The sequence below is a fragment of the Nesoenas mayeri genome, assembly GCF_963082525.1.
Source record: "Nesoenas mayeri genome assembly, chromosome: 12".
Classification (NCBI taxonomy): domain Eukaryota; kingdom Metazoa; phylum Chordata; class Aves; order Columbiformes; family Columbidae; genus Nesoenas; species Nesoenas mayeri.
The window spans coordinates 12,865,076-12,890,902 of NC_137547.1; the positions used below are offsets into that span (position 1 = coordinate 12,865,076).

At 40.5% G+C, this 25,827-nt stretch overlaps 1 protein-coding gene across 3 annotated transcripts in view; it reads right to left on the reverse strand.

Moving 5' to 3' along the window:
• Positions 1–21,746, reverse strand: part of CBFB (core-binding factor subunit beta) — a gene marked incomplete at its 5' end in the record, with an annotated part of 40,201 nt that extends 18,455 nt beyond the window's left edge. For 2 of the 3 annotated variants that reach the window (XM_080351839.1, XM_080351837.1), the window contains 3 exons: positions 16,674–16,790; positions 21,371–21,457; positions 21,669–21,746. In XM_080351839.1, coding sequence (XP_080207965.1) covers positions 16,674–16,790; positions 21,371–21,457; positions 21,669–21,746 — 282 coding nt within the window. The remainder of the gene's footprint in view (positions 1–16,673; positions 16,791–21,370; positions 21,458–21,668) is intronic. The other variant, XM_080351838.1, reaches the window with a different exon arrangement.
• Between the last annotated feature and the right edge of the window lie 4,081 nt (positions 21,747–25,827).

Below are 25,827 nucleotides of genomic sequence, written 5' to 3' on the forward strand. Positions count from 1 at the left end.
AGTATTTCCCCTTCTAAACACCAGAGATTAATCTCCACATAGGAAATTTAAAAAGAAGCAAATGCAACACTAAATGAGTTGGACACCCTGTATGTAATGACATCAGCCTAAAGAAAAAACAAAACAACCACCCACAAACAACAAACCACCACACACATAGCAAAATTACCTAAATAGTGGGAAAAAAAAAAGAAATAAATCAACTTTCAGTAGTTATTTCAGCTTACTTGCAAATCAAACCCCTCATGGAACAGAAATTTGTCTATGTTGAATTGCCAGAGAAGCAAACCATGCACATGGGCCTGCACTCACTTCAGATTTAAATGCTGTCTAGACATTCAAAATCTTATTGAGTCTTTTTGGTCTTCAGGGTGGCCCAGCTAAGTAGGGGAATTTTCACACAGCAACACACACTTTAATAGCTCTAAATTCATCCTCTGGCAAATCCTGATCAAAGTATCATTGCTATTTAGCACTACAACATGTGTCCAAGCAGTCTGGCTGTGCCCTCCTGCTCAGCTCCACACTCACCAGCTGTAGGGTCACTTGAGCAGAAAAAGGAAAAGCAGGGAGAGGTGCAGAAAGAAGGTCAGCCTTCCTGATGCAAAGACTGTCTTGGTAAAAATAAGCACTGAACAACTCAAAAGGTAATCCCTGAGTAGAAGAGGGGGGAACAAATAACATTAAACTAAATGTTATTCGCCAGAGAAAATATACATTTGATCTCTGAACTTGATTTTTACAATTTATGACACTTCAGTATGAAGGAACATGGTCTAGTTTTAATCACCACAATATGCAGCAGCTCAATAATGAAGAAATAAAGGTTAGTTCAAGCATATCCTCTTCCTACCAGCTCTCCTACTGCAGAGTCTGCACTAAGAGGAACACAGAACATTTTTCTGTCCCTGTATTCACAGAATAGCTATGCAAGTCATCACACCTATGTCTTCCGTGATGACAGTACACGATGCTGGGTGCAGATCTACTGTCCGACAGCCTTTGCGAGCAGAGCGCCAGAACCAGCATGAGTAAGATGTGGACTACCAGGAAACCACCTCCCACGGCCCTCGTTTCAAGATCAAGCATTTCAAACACGCTACATACAACATTACTCTCTTTCAGCACAGTCTTCAGTCATTCATCTCACAAGAAACAAATGAAGTGTGCATCATCAGTTTAGTGGATATATTTAATTAGTTTTGAAGTGAAAGATGGGTAAGGAGGCTACTGGAATCAAGTCATTCTAAGAATGCAGAGTAATTCAAAAGTAAAGGGAAAAAACAGCAGCATAACCTAACCATGGGTCTGTACAGACAAAGCAGTCTGTACTCTAATGCTTGTTATTTTACAGAAACAAACAAGCATTTTGCTGACGTTCATTTAGGGTTTACCCTTCACTAGCCTCCCCTATCCTTCTGGCCCATGACAAAAGCCTGGGAAATCAAGTGACACAGGATTTCCCACAGATGACAAAATCTAGCTCTAAATGTTGTCCAAAATGAGAGTATTTTTTTGTTTCTTTGACCAGGAATATTAGATGCCACCAACTGCCTTGTTGCCCATTCAGTTGCCTTGGTCATCGCAGCTACTGGTGCATCATGTGCAGCTTTCATAGCCCAGTGCAAACAGGAGGTAGCCCAGATGCAGCTGCCAAGGGGCTCAGCTCTTCAAACACAAGAAACGCACCACCTGGGAGCCTGAGCAGTCCTGGAAGTTCTGTGAAAGCCTTCAGAAGTCAAAGGGGAAAAGGGAAACAAGTTGACAGAGCTGATGTGATTCCTGACAGCTCCTATCTGCCCTAAGCACGCTGCCAAAGCAGGCTGTGAACCGCTGGCATGCAGCCCGACCTTTCCAGATAAAGCACTCTGCCTTCGCTCCCGAATCAGAGCCCTTAAAGTCTTCCACCACTGGATTCTCTAGGTCTTCACAACTCAGATAACAAACATTTTTCACCCCTGAGAGGATGGATTCCTACGCAAGATAATTGAGTTTTGAAGTCACTATATAATAATAATTCAAATTTAGTATAATTCATTTTGAAACAACAGGTGTTTATGCAGGAACTTTTCTCTCATTAAAATAGACAATAAAGCATACTGGTGCTTTTTCCTTTATTTTAGAGAAAATAATTTAGATCCCTTTCTCCCCCCTCCTCTTTCTGGAAAATAGAAAACACCTAAGACTGTAGCCAAAACCGTTTAACCACATATTTCCTTCTTTTCAGATAAAGCCATGCTGGTTGCCTTTCAATTTCCGAACTTAACGGAATTATTAATAAATTACCACTCTTGTCTATGAGCACATGATCTGTTGCAGCACCTCAAAATCCAGCACAAAGTTGTCTCTTAAAAACTTTCAGAATTCTCTATTCTGAAATTTGCCTTAGGACAGTCACAGTAATGCAGCAAAGGCACAAGCCACATTATCTCTATGAAGACCCCCAGCTTCCCCCCTTAATATCACTGAGCTGTACAATTTGATTAAAAGTAGATAGAAGGATGTCTCTGTTAGGATAACTACTTCAAGGTTTTGTTACTAATGGCATTTATCTAAAATTATAAGTCCTGCCCTCACTCCCAGGTGCTTTTCATAATAATATCTGGAAGTGAGTCTTGTAAAACTCAGAACACTCGGGTGAAAAGCACCAGAGAGTGGCAGGAAGAAGAAGAGGTTGGAAGTCATGCAATTACTAGTTTCATATTCAGTGGAAGAATTTAATGCTACATAGAGAAATCCCAGCATAGGGCTATACAAGCTGCCTCCTTTCACAGCACAGTCCACCCAATAAATCAAATGAAGCATGGTTTTCTCACAGCAACAGTAGACAGATGTATAATAATACTTGACTTATTCTCCTCCTTCAATATTTGTGTAACTAAGTTCTCCCTCATTGTCCACCCTCATTTTCCACACACCGGCTCAGCCAAAGCTGATTAGTTTGTTAGATTCTGAAACCTAGGTAAACTGTCATATCCTGACATCTGCAATTTTTACTATCTTAGACAAGCCGAAATTTGTTCAGGTGGCTGTTAGCAAAAAAAGTTTAATTTCACTTCAAACTACATATTCCCTTTCAAACTCCTACTACAAATCAAAATAGCATTAGAATTTTTTAAACAGGAAATACAGACATGTTACTTCTACATTGGGAACAAGCTTTTTGTGTTAGAACAAATATTCTGCTTGCTGATTGAACAACCAGCAAAAGCAGACACACTTGTCCTGGCACATTATCTGGATGGAGCATGAACAGCACCATAAACACACACAAACTTGAAGGGGCTGCACAAGTAGTTGCGCTGCATTTGTGCTTCCTCAGCCTACCAGATCTCAAAGGCCTCTGTGCCAGACCTTCACTATGCACTGTATCTCACCTTTTTTTTCATGGTCTTTCAACTGATCTGTTACTACTTTTCATCTGCATTTTAACAAGCAACGCTCTCCTCTAACTCCAACTAACTGGGAGTTAGCGTTGTTGTTAGAAACAGGAAGGGGTTTGTCTACTGTAACACCATTCCTTCACATTTTAAAAACCAAACTGGATTTTAATATAGTGAAGCAGACAGTGGACAATTCTCAATTACTTTAAAAAAAGCTGTGTTACTTGAGCACAAGACTCAAACCCTCAGTTTCACATCCTATTTTAGTTTTCTAGTAAACCCTTATCTCACAACACCAAGGCATTTAACTGATGTGCTAGAGATATGCTATCTGTACGCTCCATCCACATATCCTGCAGTTACAGAAAATGTTCCTTCTCCTAAAGCAACCAAGCCGCTTCCTCCTCCAGAGATTGCACACAGTTCTCACCACCCACCGACTAATAAATCTGAACGCTCAAAACAGGCACCAAAACCACTGGGACCAACTTCACCCCGCCCTGGGAAACACCAGTCCCCAGTGAACTGGTGCCGTCCCCTCCCTTCTCTTTTCGTTTTCCCAGCAGACTGGAGCAAAACACGTTCTTTCAGAAGAGGCTCAGCTCTGACTCACCGTCTGCCTCATCACACACACATCTGCCCATTCATAACTACTCGCACGAGCTGCCTCTCTCCCCGCTGAGCCAACTACATACGTCCCAGTTTGCATCCCACCTTCTCCTGAATCATACCCTACTTAAAATATTTCAGCAGCAATCCACTCAGTGACTTCACCCAGAAAGAAAGAGCTGCAAACTCTTTCTGCAAGTATGAAAGATGTTGAATTGGTTCAAGCTAACATCATTTCAGCTTCTCCCCAGATAACAGGGCTCTCACTTGCATATCATAATCAGACAAGGGTTACTGGCCTTGGTTTCAAAAAGAGAAGCAATTTACGAAAGACAAATAAAGAAAAAAGAAAAACAAAAAGCTTTTCTAAAACTTTGCAACAGAATTTGTAACACTAAAATCCTTAGTCATTTGGGGAGCAAAACAGGATAGTACCTTCATCAACATAACAACAACTGAAGTTACAGCAAAAGCTGACAACTCTATACAAGGCTTCAGGCTATGCTTTCAGATACTGATCACTTAGTTTAAAATAAACTAATGAAAAATACCCAAGTGACAGACAGAGTTTACAGCACTTATCAGACTTCGATGGTTCAACTCTGAAACAAAACCGTTGTAACATAGTTTTATCTGGGAATGAAACAGTAAATAGAACTAGATAAAAAGAATCCCATTTAGAAAGTCACTGTGAGTGAAACAGTTTTTAGTGTTTTTAATCTTAGAACAAAAGACATCATTACAAACCGTAAGAGCTCAAAAATCCAACAAAATTTACATCAATCCTTCTGTCTCATGCCTCAAAGCATTCTTCTTCCTTTAAACACAAAAAGAAAATGTTTTCAAAGTTATTTGGAAAGCTACACATTGAAACAGCTTCCACTGTATGGAAATGAGGTTTTGTTAAAATTCAAACCCAACACTATTTTGTAAAAAAGAAAAAAATGCAAAGGAAGTGATACTTCCTGGCAAAACAAAAGTCTTTCCTGAACAGTTGTACGTGGATGACCAAACTGTGGCTTTCAAGATGAGCACAGCTCAAAGTTTCTCACGGGTGGCACCGGTGTCACCACTGTGTCCCACTACTGACAAAGGGCCCTCGCTGGTGCACCATCAGCTGCCAAGGGGGAGCTGCCGGGACCCCATATTTCCCTGCCCGGCATCTCCTCCTACAGCTCTCCCTTCCCGTGATCGCACAAAGACATGCCACTTGCAACTTTAGACTATGTAAATAATTTGATAAGAGGCTGGGCAACATCAGGAATGACCAGGCCTATTGTAGTGCATGAAAAAGCCCATTTCAACTTGTTAGTTTTTCCTCTGCGTTACCTACACATGCCATAACACCCACCCAAAAACCAAACACAAATAAACCAAAAAAAACAACAACCCAGGCACAACTTTTTACAGACATCAAGAATTTCTGGAAAGTTTAACATTCAGAATGAAACAGGGTTACTCTATTTCATCAGCTATGACAAAGGTCGATTCCTCAAGCAAAAACAGAAATATAAAACCAAGAGTATGCTTGCTAAGAGTCTCAATCTAGACAGTTACACTCAGGAGAAAAAAAAGAAAGAAAATAAAAGTTGTAAATGTCTTTCATACTATGATGTTTTCAGATCACAAAAAACAGTGGAAATACATACTCACCAACTGTGAGGAACAAAACATATTGAAGACAAGAATTTGGTGAAATACAAAGCAGCCCATGAATTGCTAACAGCCTGTATTAGAATTTTAATAGTAACAAGTAAAAATAGCTGAGCCCAGAGCTAACTAATTTAACTATTATTCGCAGGGGGTCATTGTACAGAAGTAGGTAAAATTGTTGAAGATTTTAAGGCCTTGTGTTTTCCACCCTTTAAACCAATATATCCCTTGTTCATTCTGCTTTTGTGTACTGGAGCTTATTAAGATAAACTTAAACCTTATGGTGTATTAGAAAAGTGGCAACTGATTTAATTTCTCAGAAGGATTCTTAATTTAGTCTGACTTTTATCAAAATATTGTATCTGCCAGATTCAGGAGCCAGAGGAATACAATTTTTTCTAATACAAGTTTTATACTCTTAAGTGCATTCTTCTCACCCTCCCCCTCCCAGAAACCTATACATTTATACCTGTCTATATATACATGCTGATGTCGCAAGTGATTCAAGATACAGCTCGAAATATTAGCTTAAGGCATTTCACAGTCAAGGGGTGAAGAATGAAAAAAATAACCTCAAACAACTTGTGCCCTAAGTTCCATTCAAGAACACCAACACTACAAAAATCTATTTTAGCTCTCTAATTATAGCAGGTGTTTTGATAACAAGTGAGGGCATTCCCTTGGTGCATTCCCTCAAGAAAAAATGCACTCCAATTCACAACTGGAAAACAGTCTCAGGAAAGGCTACAATATTCAGCTTCACAGCAAAACCTGATGGTCTGGTATTATGTACTGCAGCCAGTTTTTAAGTATGCTTATATAAATCACCTGGTTATATTAGAAATAAAACTAAAGTTTCAGAAACTGCTCATCTAGATAAAATTCAGATGCAGCACAATCCACTTTTACAATTCTACGTAGAAAATAAATCCATGTATGGACTCACGTTTTGTGAGTAGTACCAGAGCTGTGACAAACCCTCTCTCTACACACTTTCTATATTACTGAAATACTTCAGCAATGCATTTTGGTTTGGATTCTCAAGCTTCAAAAAAGAACGGCAGAAAAAAAAAATCTTCCTCACTTCGCAAGAGAGACAGAATTTACAAGTCACTTTGAGAAAATGTGACATTTTAATGGGTTTTTTGGGTGGCTGGTTGTTGGGGTTTTTTTCTGCCTAGTTAACTCAAATGTGTAATCACGATTCCTTTTCCAAAGCAGATCAATGGTTCATTAAATTATGCAGGTTACTATTCTACTTAGCTAAAATACAAGTTGATAACTAAGAGCAAATATGAAGCATTAAGGATGTCAGAACAAATGCTGTGGAGACTACAGCATTTAACTCCTGGATTATAATCACTGGTCAGTACTTACGCTTAGAAGTTAATCAAGAAAAATAACTAAAATGTTGCTGTACAGAAAATATACTCATAATTTAATAACAAATAAGTCTACATACACAGTTCCAAAATATTGCAACTGCTGGACTGAGTGGGAAACATACGCCACATTTGACCAAAAACCCCAAGAAACCCCTAATACAAAGCAAAAAGTAGGTGGCTTCTTGGTTTTGCAGTGCCACTACAAAAAAAGTCTAATGCCTCCCAACATGAAACATGTCTCATGCTTGGATTCATCCCATCTGCCTTGAAAAAGACAAAAATCAACGTCATAGATGGAACTGAGAATCAACAAAAATGCAATAAGCAACATATAAAGATAACCTGAAAGGCCAACACATGCTGAGGTTTTCCCCTGTGAAATTTTACAGGGTCTCTTATCTGTACGTCCTTACCACTAGATTCTATGTGAGAAAAATGGCTGGATTTTAAATGTACTCTCCCAAAACACGCATGCATTAAAAAAGACACAATTTTTCTCGCAGCATTTGAAAAGAATAATGTTTCTGCAGCAAAATACTGCTAGGAGACTGCTGCAAGTATGCACGCAGTCAAACGGACAAACGCTTACGCTCACAAAACCGGTTAACTAACAGGGACACGCGCTGTTTTCTGCCACGTTGACAGAATATACTTTCCAGACGGAAATTTCAAAATTGGTTGGGAAATTAATTCTTTTCAAGCTTTCAGAAAGTAGCAAAGCAAAAAGCAGCTACAACTAGAAACTCCAACAGAGGGTTAGAGAGATTTATCTAAAAAAAAATCGTTTACACACCACACTACCTGTGGGCAAATAAATAGCCCATTAAACCTGTATTTTTTAACTTAATATTTGGAATGTGCAATGCAAGTACACTTAACTAGAAGGTACTCAATTCTGACAACATGGACAAGCAGCTAATAACAATGATCCAGGAACTGACCCAAGCAGGAGAGGGGCACGAAAAGTTGCCTCTTTTGCCCTCTGGCTTTTATTATATTCTTGAGCACTCTGACAGCCTCATCCTTTCCCCTTAAGCAGGATTCAAGTCTGGAAAAACTGCATTAACATTTATTCAACAAACAGTACTGCACCAAGCCTTAAAATAATGCAAGTTAGTAAGACTTTGCCTTTTGTATACCATAACAACTACTTGGCTTTCAACCTCCAGTAAAATTTCACGGTGTCATAATTATTCTGCAGAAAACTATCAGCTTCTGCAGAGAAACATCATCAGCAAAGGCTGTGAATTTTCTTGAACAGAGTAATTAGCACTTTCAGACATAAGTTTAAAAGAGAGTTCTCCAAACAGCAAAATCCCGGTGGGGGGAAATATATATAACTATCTCAATATAGTTATAAAAATAGTGAACAACATAAATATAGCTTGGGTCAGTCAAAATGCAACAAGAATTGTCCTAGCAAAAGAGAATCAAAACTGTACGATCGGTGGGAGAAGCAAACATTTAAAATCTTAGGCATTATTAATTTTTATTTCCTATAAACCACTTACTGATCTGTTTTCTTGAAGTTCAAAAAATTTATAGCTGACATGATTCTCAAGTTCCAGGTATCAGAACAGAGCTTAAGAAAAAGAAAAAATCATACTGCTTCTCTGAATGCTTTGTCAGGAAAGTACCATCCTGTATGTGTCACAAACAGTCTGTGGTAAGACCCTATGAAGTGATTCAGAAACAAGGGCTTTCTGGTTTGCTGTAACTAAAGTCCTGGTAATTTTCTGTGATGAAAACTCACCAGGCTACCAGGTTGTGCAATCCCATTGCAGGGTCCTGTACTCTGACTCCTGTAGTTGGAGCATCTGAAAATGAGACGATTGCCCACTGCCCCTCTATCTGAGGGAAAATGCTTGCCCTCAATATATTAAATAAATCAATATATCAGAGAAGCATGCAAGCTTATAAAGAAATCCCCAAATGCTCCTTAGTAGCATGAGAGAAACACACTACTACAGTTGTTTTATTTGGTCTAGATACCTCCCTGCCTTAGTTTCCCTATTATTAAGCACTCTTCAGGCTTGTATTAGTTTTCTAAAAAAGAAAAAGCCCAGTATGAGCTCTACTGAATAATGTAAGCTGTTCCCTTTCTTTAATCTATTTTGTTATTGTTGTTGTTTTGGTTTTATGTTTTTTGTTTGGTTGGTTGCTTTGATTGTTTGTTTGTTTGTTTTTTAAAGGAATACATTGGCCAAAAAGCTGTTAAAAATGTCTTCTTGTCACCTCTGATCTGTTTTGTCAAACAATGCTGGCTACTCCTCAACTGCCATCAAGACATCGCATCAGGACATAAGAGCCTCCATCAAGTCTTCCACTGCTGCTTCTTCCCCAGATTTCATATTTTAAAACTATGTAAATATCCAACAGACAACACTTCATCCTTGGTCACTATATTTCAATAGAAAATTAAAATTTAATGACCTGTAAGGTTTAAGAACTCTCTCACCTTCCATAGGGCATCCTCTATATCTATACTGAAATGAACAAATAAAACAAGTTGCATGCCCAGAGGTCCCACAACATAAAGCTGCTGCCTGCAACTGTTTAAGCAAAGTATCTTAAATACAGAAAGAAGGCAGAAATTCTGCACAGACTGCTCAAGTAGCTGCAATGTGGATTCTGTATACAAGTCCAAATATTACTGTTACAGAAAATATATAGACTTTCTGCTCTGACTTTTGCAGCATCAGCTTTTCCCCCGAAAATGATCCTTTCATTAGCACCCATGTTCTTGGAATAGCAGTCCTGTGCAAGATTATTTTTTTTTTCTTTCTTTCTATATTATTGTCACACTACACATTTCACCAGGTCAACTTGTTAAAGATCAAATATGCAATTATGCAAGCTAATTAGCTCATTTCATTACTTGTACTTTGGACAATACAGCTTGAAGAAATATTTCAGTGACTTCCAGAAAAAAATTAGTTTCTTGCAGCAAATGTTTCATCATCTTATTGAATTCTAATTTTTTTTTAAATATGAAGTATTAAGTTGTTTTTTATTTTTTTTACAAAGAAACAGACATCCTCCAACAGTAATGCTCTTACTTTTCTCATTAATTTATAAGAAGAGCAGAGAAGCATAATGTTAGCAACTCTGTTCAGTAAGTGGAGGCTGATATGCAAACAATAAGATCCAACAATGTCTGGATTTCTTCCAGTATCTATGCTGCAGCAATCTCAAGTACTCCTTTCATTCACACAGCACTCCTCTGTCCTTATAGACAGCTGGCTCCCAAAAGCAAAATTTAGCTCGCTAACTCTGGTTTTGTTCCTCTTCTGGGAAGCTTTAGGACAATGGTATGAGTAAATTTGAAGTCTTGACTATACAACCCCAGCGCATGTGCTTAGACCACTGGAAAAAGCTCAAGGTAATATTTAAAATATGACTGAATAACTGCTTCTACAACAGGTAATAAAAGCGAATCAAAAGCAGGTTTACTGATGGCAGACACTAAGTACTTAGGACCTATGGAAAGGGTTGATACGTAGGCAAACGGCCTACGAGCATTTTTCAAAATGGCATCATCGCTGCACATACAGTAACACATGGACAAGGCTGCGGGCAGCAACAAAAGTATGTGGAGGGTGGGGGGAGTGAAAGGATCACAGGGAAAAGGCTGTGAGTGCTTGTCACATGAGAGATCCTGGTGTGACTCATGCTCTGGTGGCAGAGGGCACCCTTCGATAAATCACTCCTCAGCAACAACTGTCCAAATCTCAGCCAGGGGCTGCTTGCCAGCACAGGACAACGTGTACCTAACAAGCTATCAGCTTCACAGATTTCTCTTCCCAAAACCCAAGTTTCTCAATTGTTGACAGTGTGTAAACTGGGCGCATAGAGGCCTCTCCGCATTTTAAGGGAAAGTGAATAAGCAAAGATATACTGTGACTACTTGGCTTCAAATGAAGTTTCATTCAGTTAAACACCTCTCCTCTATGCAACAGCAGGTCATAATGAATAACAAGAAGTTTCACTCTCCTCTAAAGCAACATGGTATAGAAGCATTAAGAAATTACATATCTGGAAAAAAAAAAGTAACTGAGCTGTCTCTGCTAAATGAAAAACACAACCATAAAATCTAGACTCAAAAGCACCTACAGGAAACTAATCTTCTGCTCAAATCATATAGGTGATTCTAGATGAAAAACAATCAAGGGCACAAAGTGGATTCTTCTCATTCACCAAGCCTTTGCGGGACTCCCACCATGCAGCTCCAAGAAAAAAATTAAGATGTTTAGCCAGGCTGGGTACAACCTGGATATACCACCAAACCCATTTATCTGCTGCCAGAATAATCACATGCTGACTTTCTTTTTCAAAGCTTACAGAAAAAGCCTGAGAAAGACAAAAAAGAATGCCAGTGATGCGAGCTTCATCAGGGCAACACCACTGCCCTTGGCTGACACACGCAATAGCACCTCAAAGGGCCGAGGCACAGGGACATTTCAGCAGCTGACGTGCCCTCACTGACCACCAGCTGCTCTTCACAGGAGAATCTCTCCCAGTTACAATGTGCTGGGTTGTGTGGCCATCAAGTAGATCCAAGTAGGAGGATGAAAGGAAAAACACCAGCTCTGAGGGCAGGCACCAGTCCCATCTTCCCTGCTCCACATTCCTGAGGTAAGCTGAAACTACACGGGAAGAGGAATTCTGTATCATTTTACTAGGACAAAGGGAGAGAACAGTAGATAAAGAGGATGAAATTCTGACCCCAAAATATTCTTATCCTACCCCACCAGTGCATTAAGGAACTAGCTTAAAAATAAATAAATAAATAAATAAATAAATCAAAGACTGTACAGAGCTACACCATGAACCTCAGCTCGAGTTCAGATCTGAAAGTAACAAGACTGCTCTGCAAGACAGTTTATGAGCAGGACAGATGCCCTCATGCACCAAGAGAAGATCCACAAAGAACATGCATGCTACCACTCCAGAGGTTGACTTTTGCTAGTTTTCTAACCAAGTCAGACCTTACATTCCCACGTGACTCCACAACACCCAAACAACACCGTGAAACACCGTTCAGTGATGCCCAGCTCTTCATCGCTGTAGCATCATCTCCTGCTGTGCTTTAAACAGAGACCTTCACAATAACTTGAAGGAGTATTAAATTACTAAAGACAAATAAAACAGATAACGTCTTAATAACTGTTAAGACCACATGCATCTCATGGTCGAGATGATTTGCCCTATGTGGTAGCACACCTCAATATGATCTTTAATTTGACAGCTCTAGCATACATTTTTTTTCCCTAAATCCCAAACATCAGACATCCTTTTCTACTGATCTGGAAAAAAAAAAAATAAACTCACATTCTTTTTGTCCAGAAACTCAGTGGATTGCAGGGAACACAAAGGAACTGCTAACTGCTAGAACATTTTAGAGAGCGACAATGCAAAACCTCTAAATACTGCTGGACTGAAAATATAGGAACTTAAGGAATATGGCTCTTTAACACTATTGTGAGGGTTAAATGACAGCTGAAACTGTAAATCAGCTTTCCAGACATCCTTACCAATTTTTTTAAAACGAAGGGTACCTAAAGAAAGAAGAAAGAAAGCTACTGTTCCACATTTGTCTGAATGACTTAATGTTTCATCTAAATTCTTCAGAAAGCAGCAGGCACCAAAGAAAGAAAGTACAACTTCCAATTCAATACAGGTTAGTACTGGTATTCAGATATTCCTCATAAATTAAGCCTTCACCTTGCAAGCAAATTCCACTGGGTACACTGTGATGGTATGTTTGACTGAAAATTGCATGTGCTCAGAAAACTAAGTAGCCAATAAACTATCCCAATTATGATGACATTTTACTGCTTAAGTCAAAAAGAAAAAGCTGATCTGGGGACAAGTCCTATCTGTCAAACCTCTAGTAAGAAAAGAGGACACAAGTGGAAAACTGGTGCTATTGGCTGCCATTTAAATACAGTTTTTATTCAAATATAGCACCTTTCTCATAACATTCTAGAACTGCTGTAATGTCTGCTGCACAATATAAATTTTCAGGTTTTTAGACTTGTCCAAGCACTTAGCATCAACTCACAGCCAAATAAAATTTCCTACTTACAACAGAAAAAACTGCACATGAATAGAAACTTGGCACCTACAGGAAGAAAATTGAAGTCCAGTAGTATTTAGTTATGGCTAGAACAAAGTTAATGGTCTAGCGAGTAGAAATCCTAGCTACAGCACACATGTGGCATACCAGGCACTCCGAATCAATTGAAATCACGTCTGATGTGCTCTCTTCCAGAGCTGTGGAGTGCATAGCACATTATACTGAAATAAGCCTGTTGAAGATTCTGGTTTATGAGCAGCTGCCGCTGAGTAGCAGACAGGAAGTTAAACTGCGTTAGAAACGAGATGGAGAATGGTATCATAAAGGGGAGGGGAAATAAAACAACGGCACACACCTCATCAGTGTAGTAACTGGTATTTAAACAATAAAAAAAGAACATCTGAGAACTACTGTTTATGCAGGTAAGAAAGATCTCAAATAACAAATGAAAAACAGGGACATTTTATCTCACTGTAAGAAGTGTACAAAATGAATTATGCAAAGAAAGTTGATCACACAGTTCTTAACAAAACAAGAGACTTCCAATAAGCCTATATTTTAAGAAGCACGGAAGTCCATACACACATAGTTTAGTGTTAAGTTCATATGATATCAGTATAAAACTGAAGTAAAAATTAAAGAACTTCATTAAGCACAATAACGCTAGTCTATGTAATTAATGGATCAGAGAAGCGAGGTTAAAACAAAGCTCTCAGTTTTGCTCCAGAGTTCGGTTATATGAGATTTCAGGTGATACATTACACTACTACACTGTCTGCCCCTGAATTTCTTAACAATATCTACTGGATAAGAACTGGACATTAGCTGACAACACAAAGGATCAGGAAGCCTTGGTATGATTATGATATTCAGACACATGACAAGACAACAAATTTGATGCACCCCACACACCCCCACAAATCACAATGAAATACAATGTTCTATGATTTTTATGATTTAGGGACCTATTTTTAGTACTAGACAAACCTGAAAAATTGCTCAAATACACAATTATATTTGCTACAGGTCAAAGACAGCAGAGAATGTTAAAAGTATGTCAAAAAAATGTTAAGCTTGACTTTAAAATGAGTAGAAATACAAAGTGAACACTTAGCTATCCGATTCTTGAATTACCAAAGAAAGGGTATCCACAAGAGGCCTGCCTACCCACCCATCATGAACATCACATGCATCAAATCAAAAGGTAAACTAAACATAGGAAAACCACCTCAGTTAAGAAATACCAGAATGAAAAACCTCAAGTCTATGAAGTAGATAATCACAGAATCCCAACTTTCCAATAGGTTCACAACGGTGTTGCTCTTTCTAAAGTTCAGTCACTGAAGAAGCTGCTTTGGTAACTTTGTTAATCTGTGTACAAAACCGCTTAGGCACAATAGCGACATACTTCAACTCTGGATAAACTATTTTGTGCCATTATTTGCTTAGCCAAACGGTGAAGCAGAATTCTAGAATAAAAATATTCTAGTGTTGGTAAGTTTATCTACATTCTAGATCTCAGACTAATGCCTAAAATAATAATTAACTGACAGCTCCCCCCATAGCCTTTTTTTATTCATATAATTAAAAACATGCCTTGCTGGCTTAAATCCAGTGATGAACAACCACACGTTATACGCTGCCTCAAGAATCAAAGCTCATAAAACAACGTTGCACAGAGCTACCAGAAATCACATGGTGTTAAGAGACTGTTAAAACCTATGAAAGAAATTCTTAATAAAAACAAACTACAGAAATCCATAGAGGACAACATTGCAGACAATTCATATGAAACATTTAACTGTTTCTGCTGATAACATAAGAAACTCCTCTTCTGAAGTTCGGAGGGTGGCTCACTTTCAGACGAGTTTAATTCTGCGCAGAGCAAGCCTGCATTCGCATGGGATATACACCAGTAAAGCTTGATTACAACAGTGAATTCGTGATTTGTTCATACTATGGCATAACACTATTCCCATTTAGTAGTTTGTCCACTTCTACCCTCATTCAGTTGAATTCTTCTAAATGTTTCAGTGAAGCACTCTGGAATTTACTGTAAACATACATAAAACAGGGAGTGGCATTCATTAATGAGGCTCATGTTCTATTTTAATACACAGCATGTCTACCACACTCTTACATGATTAAGACAAGGCAAGAAAATGGATGAAGTAGTTTAGTACTTTAAGAATTCATTCAGAGAAAACAAAGTTAAAAAAAAATCATAAGAGTAAATAAAATTAGTTTTGAACTGGCAAGAAGAGAGACTTCAGTCTTCTTACACATTACAAGAAAAATTCCTCATTCAATTGTGAGCCAGAATCAATATTTTTCAGTAACAGCCAGATTCAATTCAGTTTCCTTAGCAAAGCAGTCAGTACCCAGCACAGCCAACTCTACTCCTTCTCCCCCAATCTGCCAAACTCTGCGAGCCTCACAGGACCAAATGGAAAACAATTTTTTTCAAAAAAAACCCTCATTAACTTGAATTCCAAATACCATATCTGCCCTCGGGATTTTTTTTTTCTTCCAATCAAGTTTTCCCACTATAGGAAATATTTATCTTCCACCTAGCAGCATTTAAAAGATCCGATATGCCATTAAACCTGAACATGCTTCAAATATTTCCTCCAGCCTGGTGAGTTTGGTAGCATTAACTGTTACTTGTTACAAGAGTGGGTAAAAAATGTAGGTAAAAGCAAGAAATTTATAGTCTATTAAAAATCTATTACAGTCAAAAAATTGTAAGGAAATTAGGCCGTGATGGAAGGGCTATGTGGTCTTTAGTGCTGGTCCAAACCTACTGAGGACTGAAGAGAAGTCTGATTGAATTCAGTGATCTTTGGGTAAGTCCCAAAGCATCTACAGTAGCACAGATAAGAGACAGCACCTACAATTAAAAGCTATGTTTTTTATGTAAAACAAAACCAGCTGTGACTTCACAACTTTATTCTGATGAGACTAAGCAAGATTTCTGACTTTAAATCTAATACAGCTTCACAGTAACTATCACTATCATTAGGGAATTCCAGCTTTCAATATCAGAAAAAAAATATAATTCAAAAATCAATTCTGAAAGCAATGCTTATTCTGTGTTATTACTCATGGTGAAACTGAGAAAAAAAAAGCTTCATTTCACTAAGCTGCACACTGAGAGGTTGCTGCATCTACCGGCAACCTAAGACCCAATGAAATAACCTGTTCAAAGTGCAAATTTTCACTAATGTCTCCGATAATTTGTTGGCCAAGGTCTAATATCTGAACCATTTCAGAAGAACCTACTCAACACTAAACTTAAACTGCTCCCCAAATCATGGCATGACAGCAGAAATAAAGTTCTCTTCTTCAAAGTGAAAAAGCCACCAGCAGTAGCCACGTGTTTCCCTCCAGAAAAACTAACGTGCTTTAAAACAAAGCGATACCAGATTTTATCCTACCGGCTTTCAGTTGTACTCATGAGACTACCTACATGCCACGAAATACTAGTAATTTGGCACCATACACGGAGTAAGGCTATAAGCACAACATAAAAATGTCTTTCAGTCACAACAGTTTCTGTCTTACCTTGCCTCCTTCTCTTTCAAAGTCGACATATTCCCGGGTCGGTGTCTGTCGCTGCTCCCCCTGCCAGCTGGCCGGAAAAAACTGGAGAGACAGATTGGTTCCTGTGGCCACAAAAGCCTTTTAGAAAAATCAATACAAACAGGATCAGGGAGCAAGACATTACATAAATTATGCAGGCAGTCATTTATTTTTACATCAGTTTATGTCTTAAGCCAGGCAGCACAGAGAATACTTAAAGTCAAAAACATGCACTCATCATTTTTCTTAAGTATTAAGTTACAAACATCTGATTCCATTTTGACAACATTTGCCATTGGCTGCTTCAGATATAGAATACAACGTGGAATCAATAATTCTTTCAAATCAGTTTTGCTGACATTAGAATCTGTCCTTTCAGTGCTGTCTGGATATCCTGCACCAACTTAGTACCTGCAACATTAAAAATCACCCATACTTTTTGAAGAGCTTGCATATCTCTAGAAGAAGCACAGCTGAAGGAAAACGAACTCCTGATACCTGTTACTAGGGGTAACTTTTTTTGCAAGAAAAGGACTCGTTTCCTTTCACAATCTACTTTTACCTGGATAAACACTTATCTGAACTGAAATGTAAATATGCTTATTTTATCATCTACATGGATGCAGCATCAATATACAGCTCAATTAAACTTCATCAGATGAAGCCCTCTTGCTACATTAAAACACCAGTGAAATCCAAATCAGCAGATGCCGTGTCAGTGACAACAGGAAACTGTAGGAATTCTTCTCAGCTGCAGCCCTTTGTAAAATCATTAAAGGGACTGACTTGACCATGTTAGAAAAAGTGCACATTGCTTTCAAGTAAATAATTTTCTATGGTTTCAAATTAAAATAAGACTCAGTTTTCTTCATAAACTCTCCATATTTATTTGTACATCTTATAAACTCCAAGCCATGAAGAGTATGGCAATTGCTAGACATGAAATTAAAAAAAAATATTTTTGCAAGTAGAAGTCAATTCACATTATTTATACCCTTCTCTGGAACACATATGTCCTGTAAGCACACAAATACTTGACCATGCTCCCAGAATATAACTCTACTCAAAATCCCAGGCTTAAACGTAATTTGTCGCAATCAAATAACTCTATTGATTACTATGGTCACTTAGATTTAAATGGTCATTAATCCAGAATACAGTGTTGTCTTAAAAGCTATACAAATACTACTCTAATAGCTGAAATTTCCTGACAAGCAGATTCCTTTCAAGCAACCCAGAATTCAGCAACTTTATGGTAGAACTATACTGCTACCTATGACACAATAGCTCTACATGTAATTTAAGACAGTTCCGGTCATCTACTGCAACGCTGTCTGTCACAGGATTAATACCTCCCATTTTGAAAGTAGAAGTGCTTTGTCTTGACTTTTTCCCCTTCGCCAACGGAGACTAATACCCTGCAATCACGTTCCACTCCAGACTATCCTTAAAAGCAGATTTTTTTTTTTTTGTTAACTCTCCTGTTAAGCACATTCTTGATGTCATTAAAACTGACAAATCAGTCCTACTAGTACTAGAGGGGATATTGTGCTGGTACATTAACATTTGTTTGCCCTACAGTATGCAAAGACAAACATTTCAATCGAGGTAAAAGAGGTTTCGTGGAGGCTACGCTTGCACAAATAGGAAGCATCAAAACTGCGAGGGCTGCAGAGCATCACTATCAGGCTGACCAGCCTGTATGATCCCTTTGCTTTTCTAGGTGATTCTATTTACATATCTACAAAAAAAGCCCACCTATCTCTAAATGTTTTTGACTCATAAGTCATCACCACCTAGTCTGTTTAAGAATTACCTTTCTACCTCCGAGCACCTTTAGCAAATGTGTGTTTTATACTCTGTAATTTACACACTTAAAACACCAAGGAGTGAGATGACTGAGTGTAAACCTGCTGACCACTGCAGCCCTCTGGACCCTTCCAGTTTCTGCAGGCCCCAAGGATACTGGTTCAGAAGCACTATACCTGCTTTTTGGGAAATGGAGCAAGGCCGTGAAGCGCCCATCCTCCCTGCTTCCACCCCCCAACTTGGGCTAGAGGGCCATGAAAAACCATGGGGAAAACATCAGTGAAAAGAGGAAAATGAAAGTACACGAATTCCTGTATCCTTGTGGAGTCCTTCAGGGAACATTTAAACCATAGGTTATTTAAAAAGCTATGTAGATACTTATTCTCTGGATTTTTGAAATATGTTCCCTCCATTCGAACAGATAAAACTATCCAACTAAAATACCCATGTGCTTCTCAAATCAAAATCATAAGTCAATACTAAAAATCTCAATAATAGCCTCATTAGTAACCACACAGGACTACATCAAACTCAACAATATTCATCTAGTAACAAGCAAATTTTTAAAAATAAAAACAATTTTTAAAAAAATCACCCCCCTAGTTTGGTGTCAAACTTTAAAGTAAGAAAATTATGATTTTCTGTACAGAGCCTTTTAAAGCTCAGTCTGAAATGCTCAATACGCGTATGCCTCAAATTTTGCAAAAAGCTTATCAGGTAGCACAAGGGTGATCCGACCCACTTGCAGCCAACACAAGTAACTTCCAAACAAATAGGCAGGTAGGAAGTCTTCCTAAACAAACTGAACATGTAGAGTTATTTTCAAGTTATCAAAGCAATACCACTAAACCCAAAATCTTATTTAATATTTCACAGTTACTTTCTCAGTAATACTGGCAATTACTTTCTTTATTCAATCAAGAGTTATTTGACAGAAGTAACCAATAACCTACTGCCAGTTCTATATTACATCCCTAAGCTATTCTCTGGGTTTTTCTGCCTGCTTCAAAATATGTAAGGTCACTTGCAAAGGCTCCCTCCCTTTGGAGATAAAAGAATAAGTCCTTGACGTCTGGAAAAACATTTGAGACTAAAAAAAAAAAAGCAAACTACGAGCTCTTTTTAACATCGGTCATCACACACATTACATTTCTAAATAAACCTGACTACTTGTACCCTGTTCATAAAACAAAACCAGACCTTTCAGATCAAGAAATTTAGTGGTTGTTTTACAATTAAGTAGAAGTAAAAATACATAGATCAGGCATCACTGGTTGCTTCCAAAGGATGAAGATCTGGCAGAGAAAGCCAGCAGCAGGCTTAGAAGTACAAAGGTGAAACTACAGTGATTTCCCATTTATATAAATAACCACACAGGTTGCATTAGAAAGCTAGTTTATAAATTATGTGACTTTTTTTTTTATTTTAGGGAAGGTCTCGGGTATACTGTGCACTTTCAACTGTTCAGGAACTTCAAATGTTAGCATGCTACGTTTTGCTTACCTACCCATTGTTTCCCTGGTGACTTTTTAAAGGAAGCAAACATGTGCCACGAAAAATGAACGTAAAAAAGATACATAGTAAAATTAAGAGACTGACTACAAGGGGCCTCTCATGAAAAAATGTTACAGGTTCTAAGATCACAGATAAGAAGCAGGGATGAGATTCACCTAAAATAAAGTTACTCAGTGAAAGATAACTGCGTACGTGAATGTATATCCTTGCACTCACAAATGCAAATGAACAAGATCAGTTGCAGTAACTGGTATTCAATTGTATTTGTTCAGATGTTTGTAAGAATAATTTCACTGTGCATAAGAATAATTTCACTGTGAACTGACTAGCAATATCTCTACCATTAAAAAATCATCATAAATAGAACTTGGTGAAAGCAGGGGTTATTTTCTGTGGGAACGGAATTTTTACCTCATCTCTCATTATATACCCTAAATGAAAAAGGTTACTTCTGCATTTTAAGAACAGCAAAGAGTTCTTCTTAAGTTCTTAATGCTATGAGATACTGAACCTATAGAAGGAACGTGAAGCAGAAATCAAACCAGGAAATAACTAGTCAGTTCTTGACCACTCCAAGCCATATTTCATCTCGCTTATTTCAGAAGAGTCTCTAACTAACCTTAATGAATGAGAAAAACAGGTCTGACATTGCGAGTTTCAAAACCTGATTTTAAAAGCATTTGATTAGTTCACAAATACATAAAACAGCTCATTCAAGACTTCTAGCTAGAGTCTTCTGAGCAATTTTACTCATTTCTGAAAGATCCTGTTTCAGAGGAAAAAAAAAAAAGAGCCGAATATCGAAAGGAGCAGCTTACAATTGTAACACGTGCCCAGGGCAGGCAGCACAGGCAGTTCGCACTGGGGGGTGGCTCTGAAAGCTCCGAGAGACTTTTCTCACCTCCCTTAAACCCAGCGCTCCTCAAACGCATTTTCACCGCTTCAGCGAAGGCAGAGCGAGCTGACACATTTTAGCGAAAGAGCACTATTCTTAAGGGGAAATAAATGTTGCCTTTCAACGACAGCCTCGGCGTTCCCAAGGCGGCAGATGCAATTTTTTCCCTGAAGGAAAAAACTTGCCAGTGCGCGCGGCCACCCAGACCCGACCGACCCCGGGCACTGGGCGAACACCCTCTGCTCCCGCCACACCCAGCGCGAAGCCCTGGAGCTCAGCGACTCCGAAGCGTTCCTCCACCTCAACACTCCCTGAAACTTTCTGGTTTTATTTAACAAAAAGGGGAGCGAAGCGGCGGAGGGGCCCAGGGGCGGCCGTTCCCCCGCCCGCTGCTGACAGGCGCCGGCGGCCGCCCCGGCCCGGTCCCGGCGGGCCCTGAGGGGAGCGCGGAGCCACTTACGATCTCGGAGCGGCCGTCGCGGCAGGCGTTCTGGAAGCGGGCCTGCCTCTCCTCGTGGGGCCGGTCCCTGAAGCCGGTGTATTTAATCTGCGGGGAACAGGGCGCGCAAATCAGGAGGGGCCAATCCCGGCGATAAGTGGGCAGCGGAGTGCACAGACTGCACCGCCCCGCGCCGCCGGGCTGGGCTCCACCGCCGCGGCTGAGGCGAAGCGCGGGGCTCCCCCGGCCCCTCCGAAACTTTCCGCACGGGCGGGCGGAGAGAGGGGAAGCGCAGAGCGGGGGGGGCTCGCCGTCTCACCTCGCACTCGCGGCTCAGCTTCCTGAAGAACTCCTCGTTCTCGAACTTGCTCCGCTGGTCGGGGACAACCCGCGGCATGGTGGTGGGGCCGCCGCCGCCGGCTGCCCTCCCGCCTTCCCCGCGCTGTCCCAGCTCCAGCGCTCGCCTCGCCCTTTGTTAGCCCCCGCCGGCGGCGCCCCCCTCCCGCCCTCCTTCCCTCCCTCTCTCTCTCCTCCGCCTCCTCCCTCTCCCTCCTCCCCGCGCCGCGCGCGCAGAGCCGCCGCTCCCGCCTCTCCCCCCGCTCCCCTCCCGCCCCTCCGACTTCCTCCCGGCTCGTAAACTCCGGCCGAACAGCCGCACCATTCACAACTCCGCCGCGCATGCGCCGCAGGGGCTCCCGCGCCTCCCTCCGAGGCGGGAAGCGGGGCGAGGGGGTGAGTCAGTGGTGACTCACCCCGCGGGGCTGAGGGGAGCGGGGTCGCTCCCCCCCCCACCCTCGGTAACGCGGCTCGTCTCGATGGTTTCCGGCTTCCTGCTCCGAGGGGAGCAGCCTCAGCGCTGCGGCGGGCGGTGGCCGCCCGCTCTGTCCCAGCGGCGATGGGGCGCTGTCCCCTCACAGCGGGGACTCGGCCATCCCTCCCCGGCCGCCCCCCGCACCTTCTCCGGCCGTCCCGGGGGAAGGGCAAGGTGGGCGCGTCGTACCCCTTCGCCCAGCCGCTGTGGGGTGCACAGGTAGGGGCGGTGCAGGCGTCGCACCGGCCTCCTCTGACTGCCATGACGGTCAGCGAGGGCTGACCCGGCTCAGGAGGCAGCGTAAAGCCTGACTTAGCCCAAAAGATTGTCCACCAAAGGACCCTCCATCCCTCTGGGGAGCTGAACCACCCACTGCTTCAAAACGCACAGCCGGGCTGCTCAGCATCTTTGGACTCTTGATGTCGGCCTAGAGAAAAAAATAACCCGGTGCCTGGGTTCACCAGCACTTGGAAAGTTCGCTTACCCACGTGCTAAAAACACGGCAGCAAAGCTGCAGCCTCAACTCTTGGTGCTTCATCTTCGCAAACAGACATTTTACAGGAGCTAATTCCATCAGGGAACACAGCAGGACATACATCACCTGTCCCTAAATCCGTTTTTTCATACATACTTAGATTATTGGGTTTTTTTCCTACAACCACTCTCCCAGCCTTTTAGCAGCTCTGGAGCATCGCAGGGTAGCCATGCCAAAAAACAGTTGGCTATTACGACAGCTACTGCTAACATAAAAATATTAGAGTGTATTAGATCTTTTGATAAAGAAAGGAGGTTTTCTAATCTCTTGGTATTACAATCTTAACTTTACGTGTACTCATGCAAATTGGAAGAGGGCAATGCTAAGGTTAGCCAGAAGGCATGATTTGAATCAAGTATGAGCAAATTAATAAAAAAATGAGGGAAGTGCCTGTATCCCTTAACCAATTGTATATGGACTTCATAAAAAAACTGTAGAAGTTTTTTTTCTAGATGTAAAAAATATTTCATGAAAAGTCCAATACATTTCAGAATAGGAACTGCAGATTTAGACAATAACTGTGTTTTAGCTATATCTTCTGATTTTTGGTACATTACTGTAATGCAGATATGTGTGTAAATTCAGAAGTTAAAAGCACCGAAAGAAGTGTTTTAAAAGCTTTCTTCAATAATAACCAAATCTGAAAAGAAAATACACTGAGATTGAAAACACACAAATGTTATGTATTATCTTGATTCATTTAGATTGATAACAACCCTTACACAAAATTCTCATGAATGTCAGGCACATTTAAAGGTCTCAAAATAGGACATTTTAAAAAAAATCCATATCACTATTCATCTTACAGCAAGGTCAATAACAAGAACTTAAGCTTACAGGAGAACTGCCAAGTTCATAAGGTAGAAATTTGCTCCCTTAACCTCCAATAATCTTTCACTACTTACTAGTACATTGCCCAGTTCCCACCTCCTCACCCCCCAAACTGTCTGTGCCCTCTTCCAAACAACAATTTGTGAAAAAAAAATACCAAGGTCAAAAGAAAGAGGCATGGTTGTAAAGCCCTAAAATAAGGAACTGGAGACATAACCACCTTGCAAGTTGGGTCTTTGACCTTGGCATATATTTTTCAGGACTTTGGAAACAACAAAAAAATTGACTGCTTCCCTCCAGGCAGCTCTTTGTTTAATGTTTCTCATCCTGGAGTTTTCATCTCGCCACTGCAAAGTTTTTGTTTTAAGTAAAGTCAGTCAATATTATCAGAAAGCCTGTAGCAGATCAGACACCGCCTGTTTGTTGCCTCGGTTGGCCTGATGCAGAAACAGGATAACTGTAAGGGCTGAGGTGGAAAATAGTGGTGCAGCATCGTGTTATTCTTCTGAATTTATCCAGTTTCTTCTCTACACTAAGCTGATACCATAAAAAACCAAAAACCCCCAAACCCTGCACTGATGAATACCTCCTTAGTGAAGGGAGCAGATTCCTTTATATTATAACAGATACAACTGGCAGAAAATTATTATTTTAGGCCTGTTTTCTCATAAAGGAAAACTTGTAAAATTGGACCAGCTCTTCCTCTATCTACCCCTGCAGCCCTCAACACTTAACAAGGCAATTCAGGCCTTAAAGATGGAGAAGTTCATGCGCTTTTTTTGTTTCTAGCCAGGCAGAGGAGAGGCATACAAATTAATGTCTTTGCCGCAAGAAAGGCTAGAGCATAATTTCCACAGTTACTTACCCTGTTTGGCCAGCGTCGCTGGCCACTGGCCAGACAGTCAACATAGATCAGAAGCAGCTTCGCAGGTGGTAGCTGGGGGACATGAGAGGGAAAGCTGAGGTTTTCTGTTGGAGATGGGACACAAACTCGTGGGAATTGTGCACCTCACCCAACAGTTTTTTGAGCACTGTTTCATCAACACAGCAAAACGGGCTTCAACCTTTTTCCCTTGTGCATAACCAAATGCAACTGTTTCCTGAAGGTGTCTCAGTGATATCTCTGCAAACCCTTTCGGTGCGGTCCAGGCTGCTTAGATGTTGGTAGACTTGCTTTGGTCTGCAAATCCTTGGTCTGTTGATTCACAAAATAAGAACTTAGGCTGTTCATCAGGCCTCTGGGTGAGTCACCTTCAGAAAACCAAACTGGTCAAGCTTGTAGGCATGTTACTTTCTGAGCAATTTCTCAGAACAGACCCCTTTCCAAAATAAGATCTAACGTGTTTACAGTATGTGGATAATTGAGACACAATATCACTTAAAGATTTACAGATGGGACGTTTTTGAGAAAGGGAGCTTTCTCCAAGTGACGAATCCTGTATATACTGTTCCTTCTATAACCCTTTTCTGTCATGTCTTTAAAACCTCTGGTTTTCCTGTAGGTAGCAGGATTTGATGAGCAACTGCATAGCACTCATGCTATATTGTTCTCCAGACCTCACGCGTGCGAGACACTGATAAGCGAGACTCCTGTGTATCCATTGATCTACGGCAGCTGCAGCATAATCAAACACCAGTGTTATGTATATACAAGCTACTCTGTGATCATAGATCCATTAATAAACTGTTTGCAAGATATAATTATACACATGAGGTGTGAAATGCAATCTACTTACGCAAGATCTGTGCTTATGGGTTCTACAAAATTCAGGGAGAGGGGGAGAAATTGAACAGATGAATCGACTTATTTCCTCCAGACTAATTTTTATTTCTCTACTACTACACTGATGCTCCCAACCATAATATCCTCACTGAAGTCACCCCATCAGTGACATGGGGTATTGCTGTTCATGGACCCACAGTAACATGCTGAAACCATCCTGAAATGCTCTAGCTCTGCTCCAGAGCAGCATTTTGTGCCTAGCCTGCATACATCAGCACAAAGATATCTCAAGACTCCTAAAACAAGCCCAGTGAGGGATATGGGCAACACCGAGGGCCAAGAGCTATCGGCCTCAGCTCACATCTATGGAAGCACTTTATGCAGAGATGGGTGTAGAGACTCTGAATGCAACAACATGGAGCTTTAAGGACTTGGCTGAGTGCAAAGTTGATACCTAAACATCTTACGTAGCACACAAAGAGAGATAAGAGCCATACCACAACAGTTAAACAAAATGATCTAATTTTGCATTCTGAGTGGGAGGCTGCCTACCAGTTAAAAAAATGCTAAGCACGGCA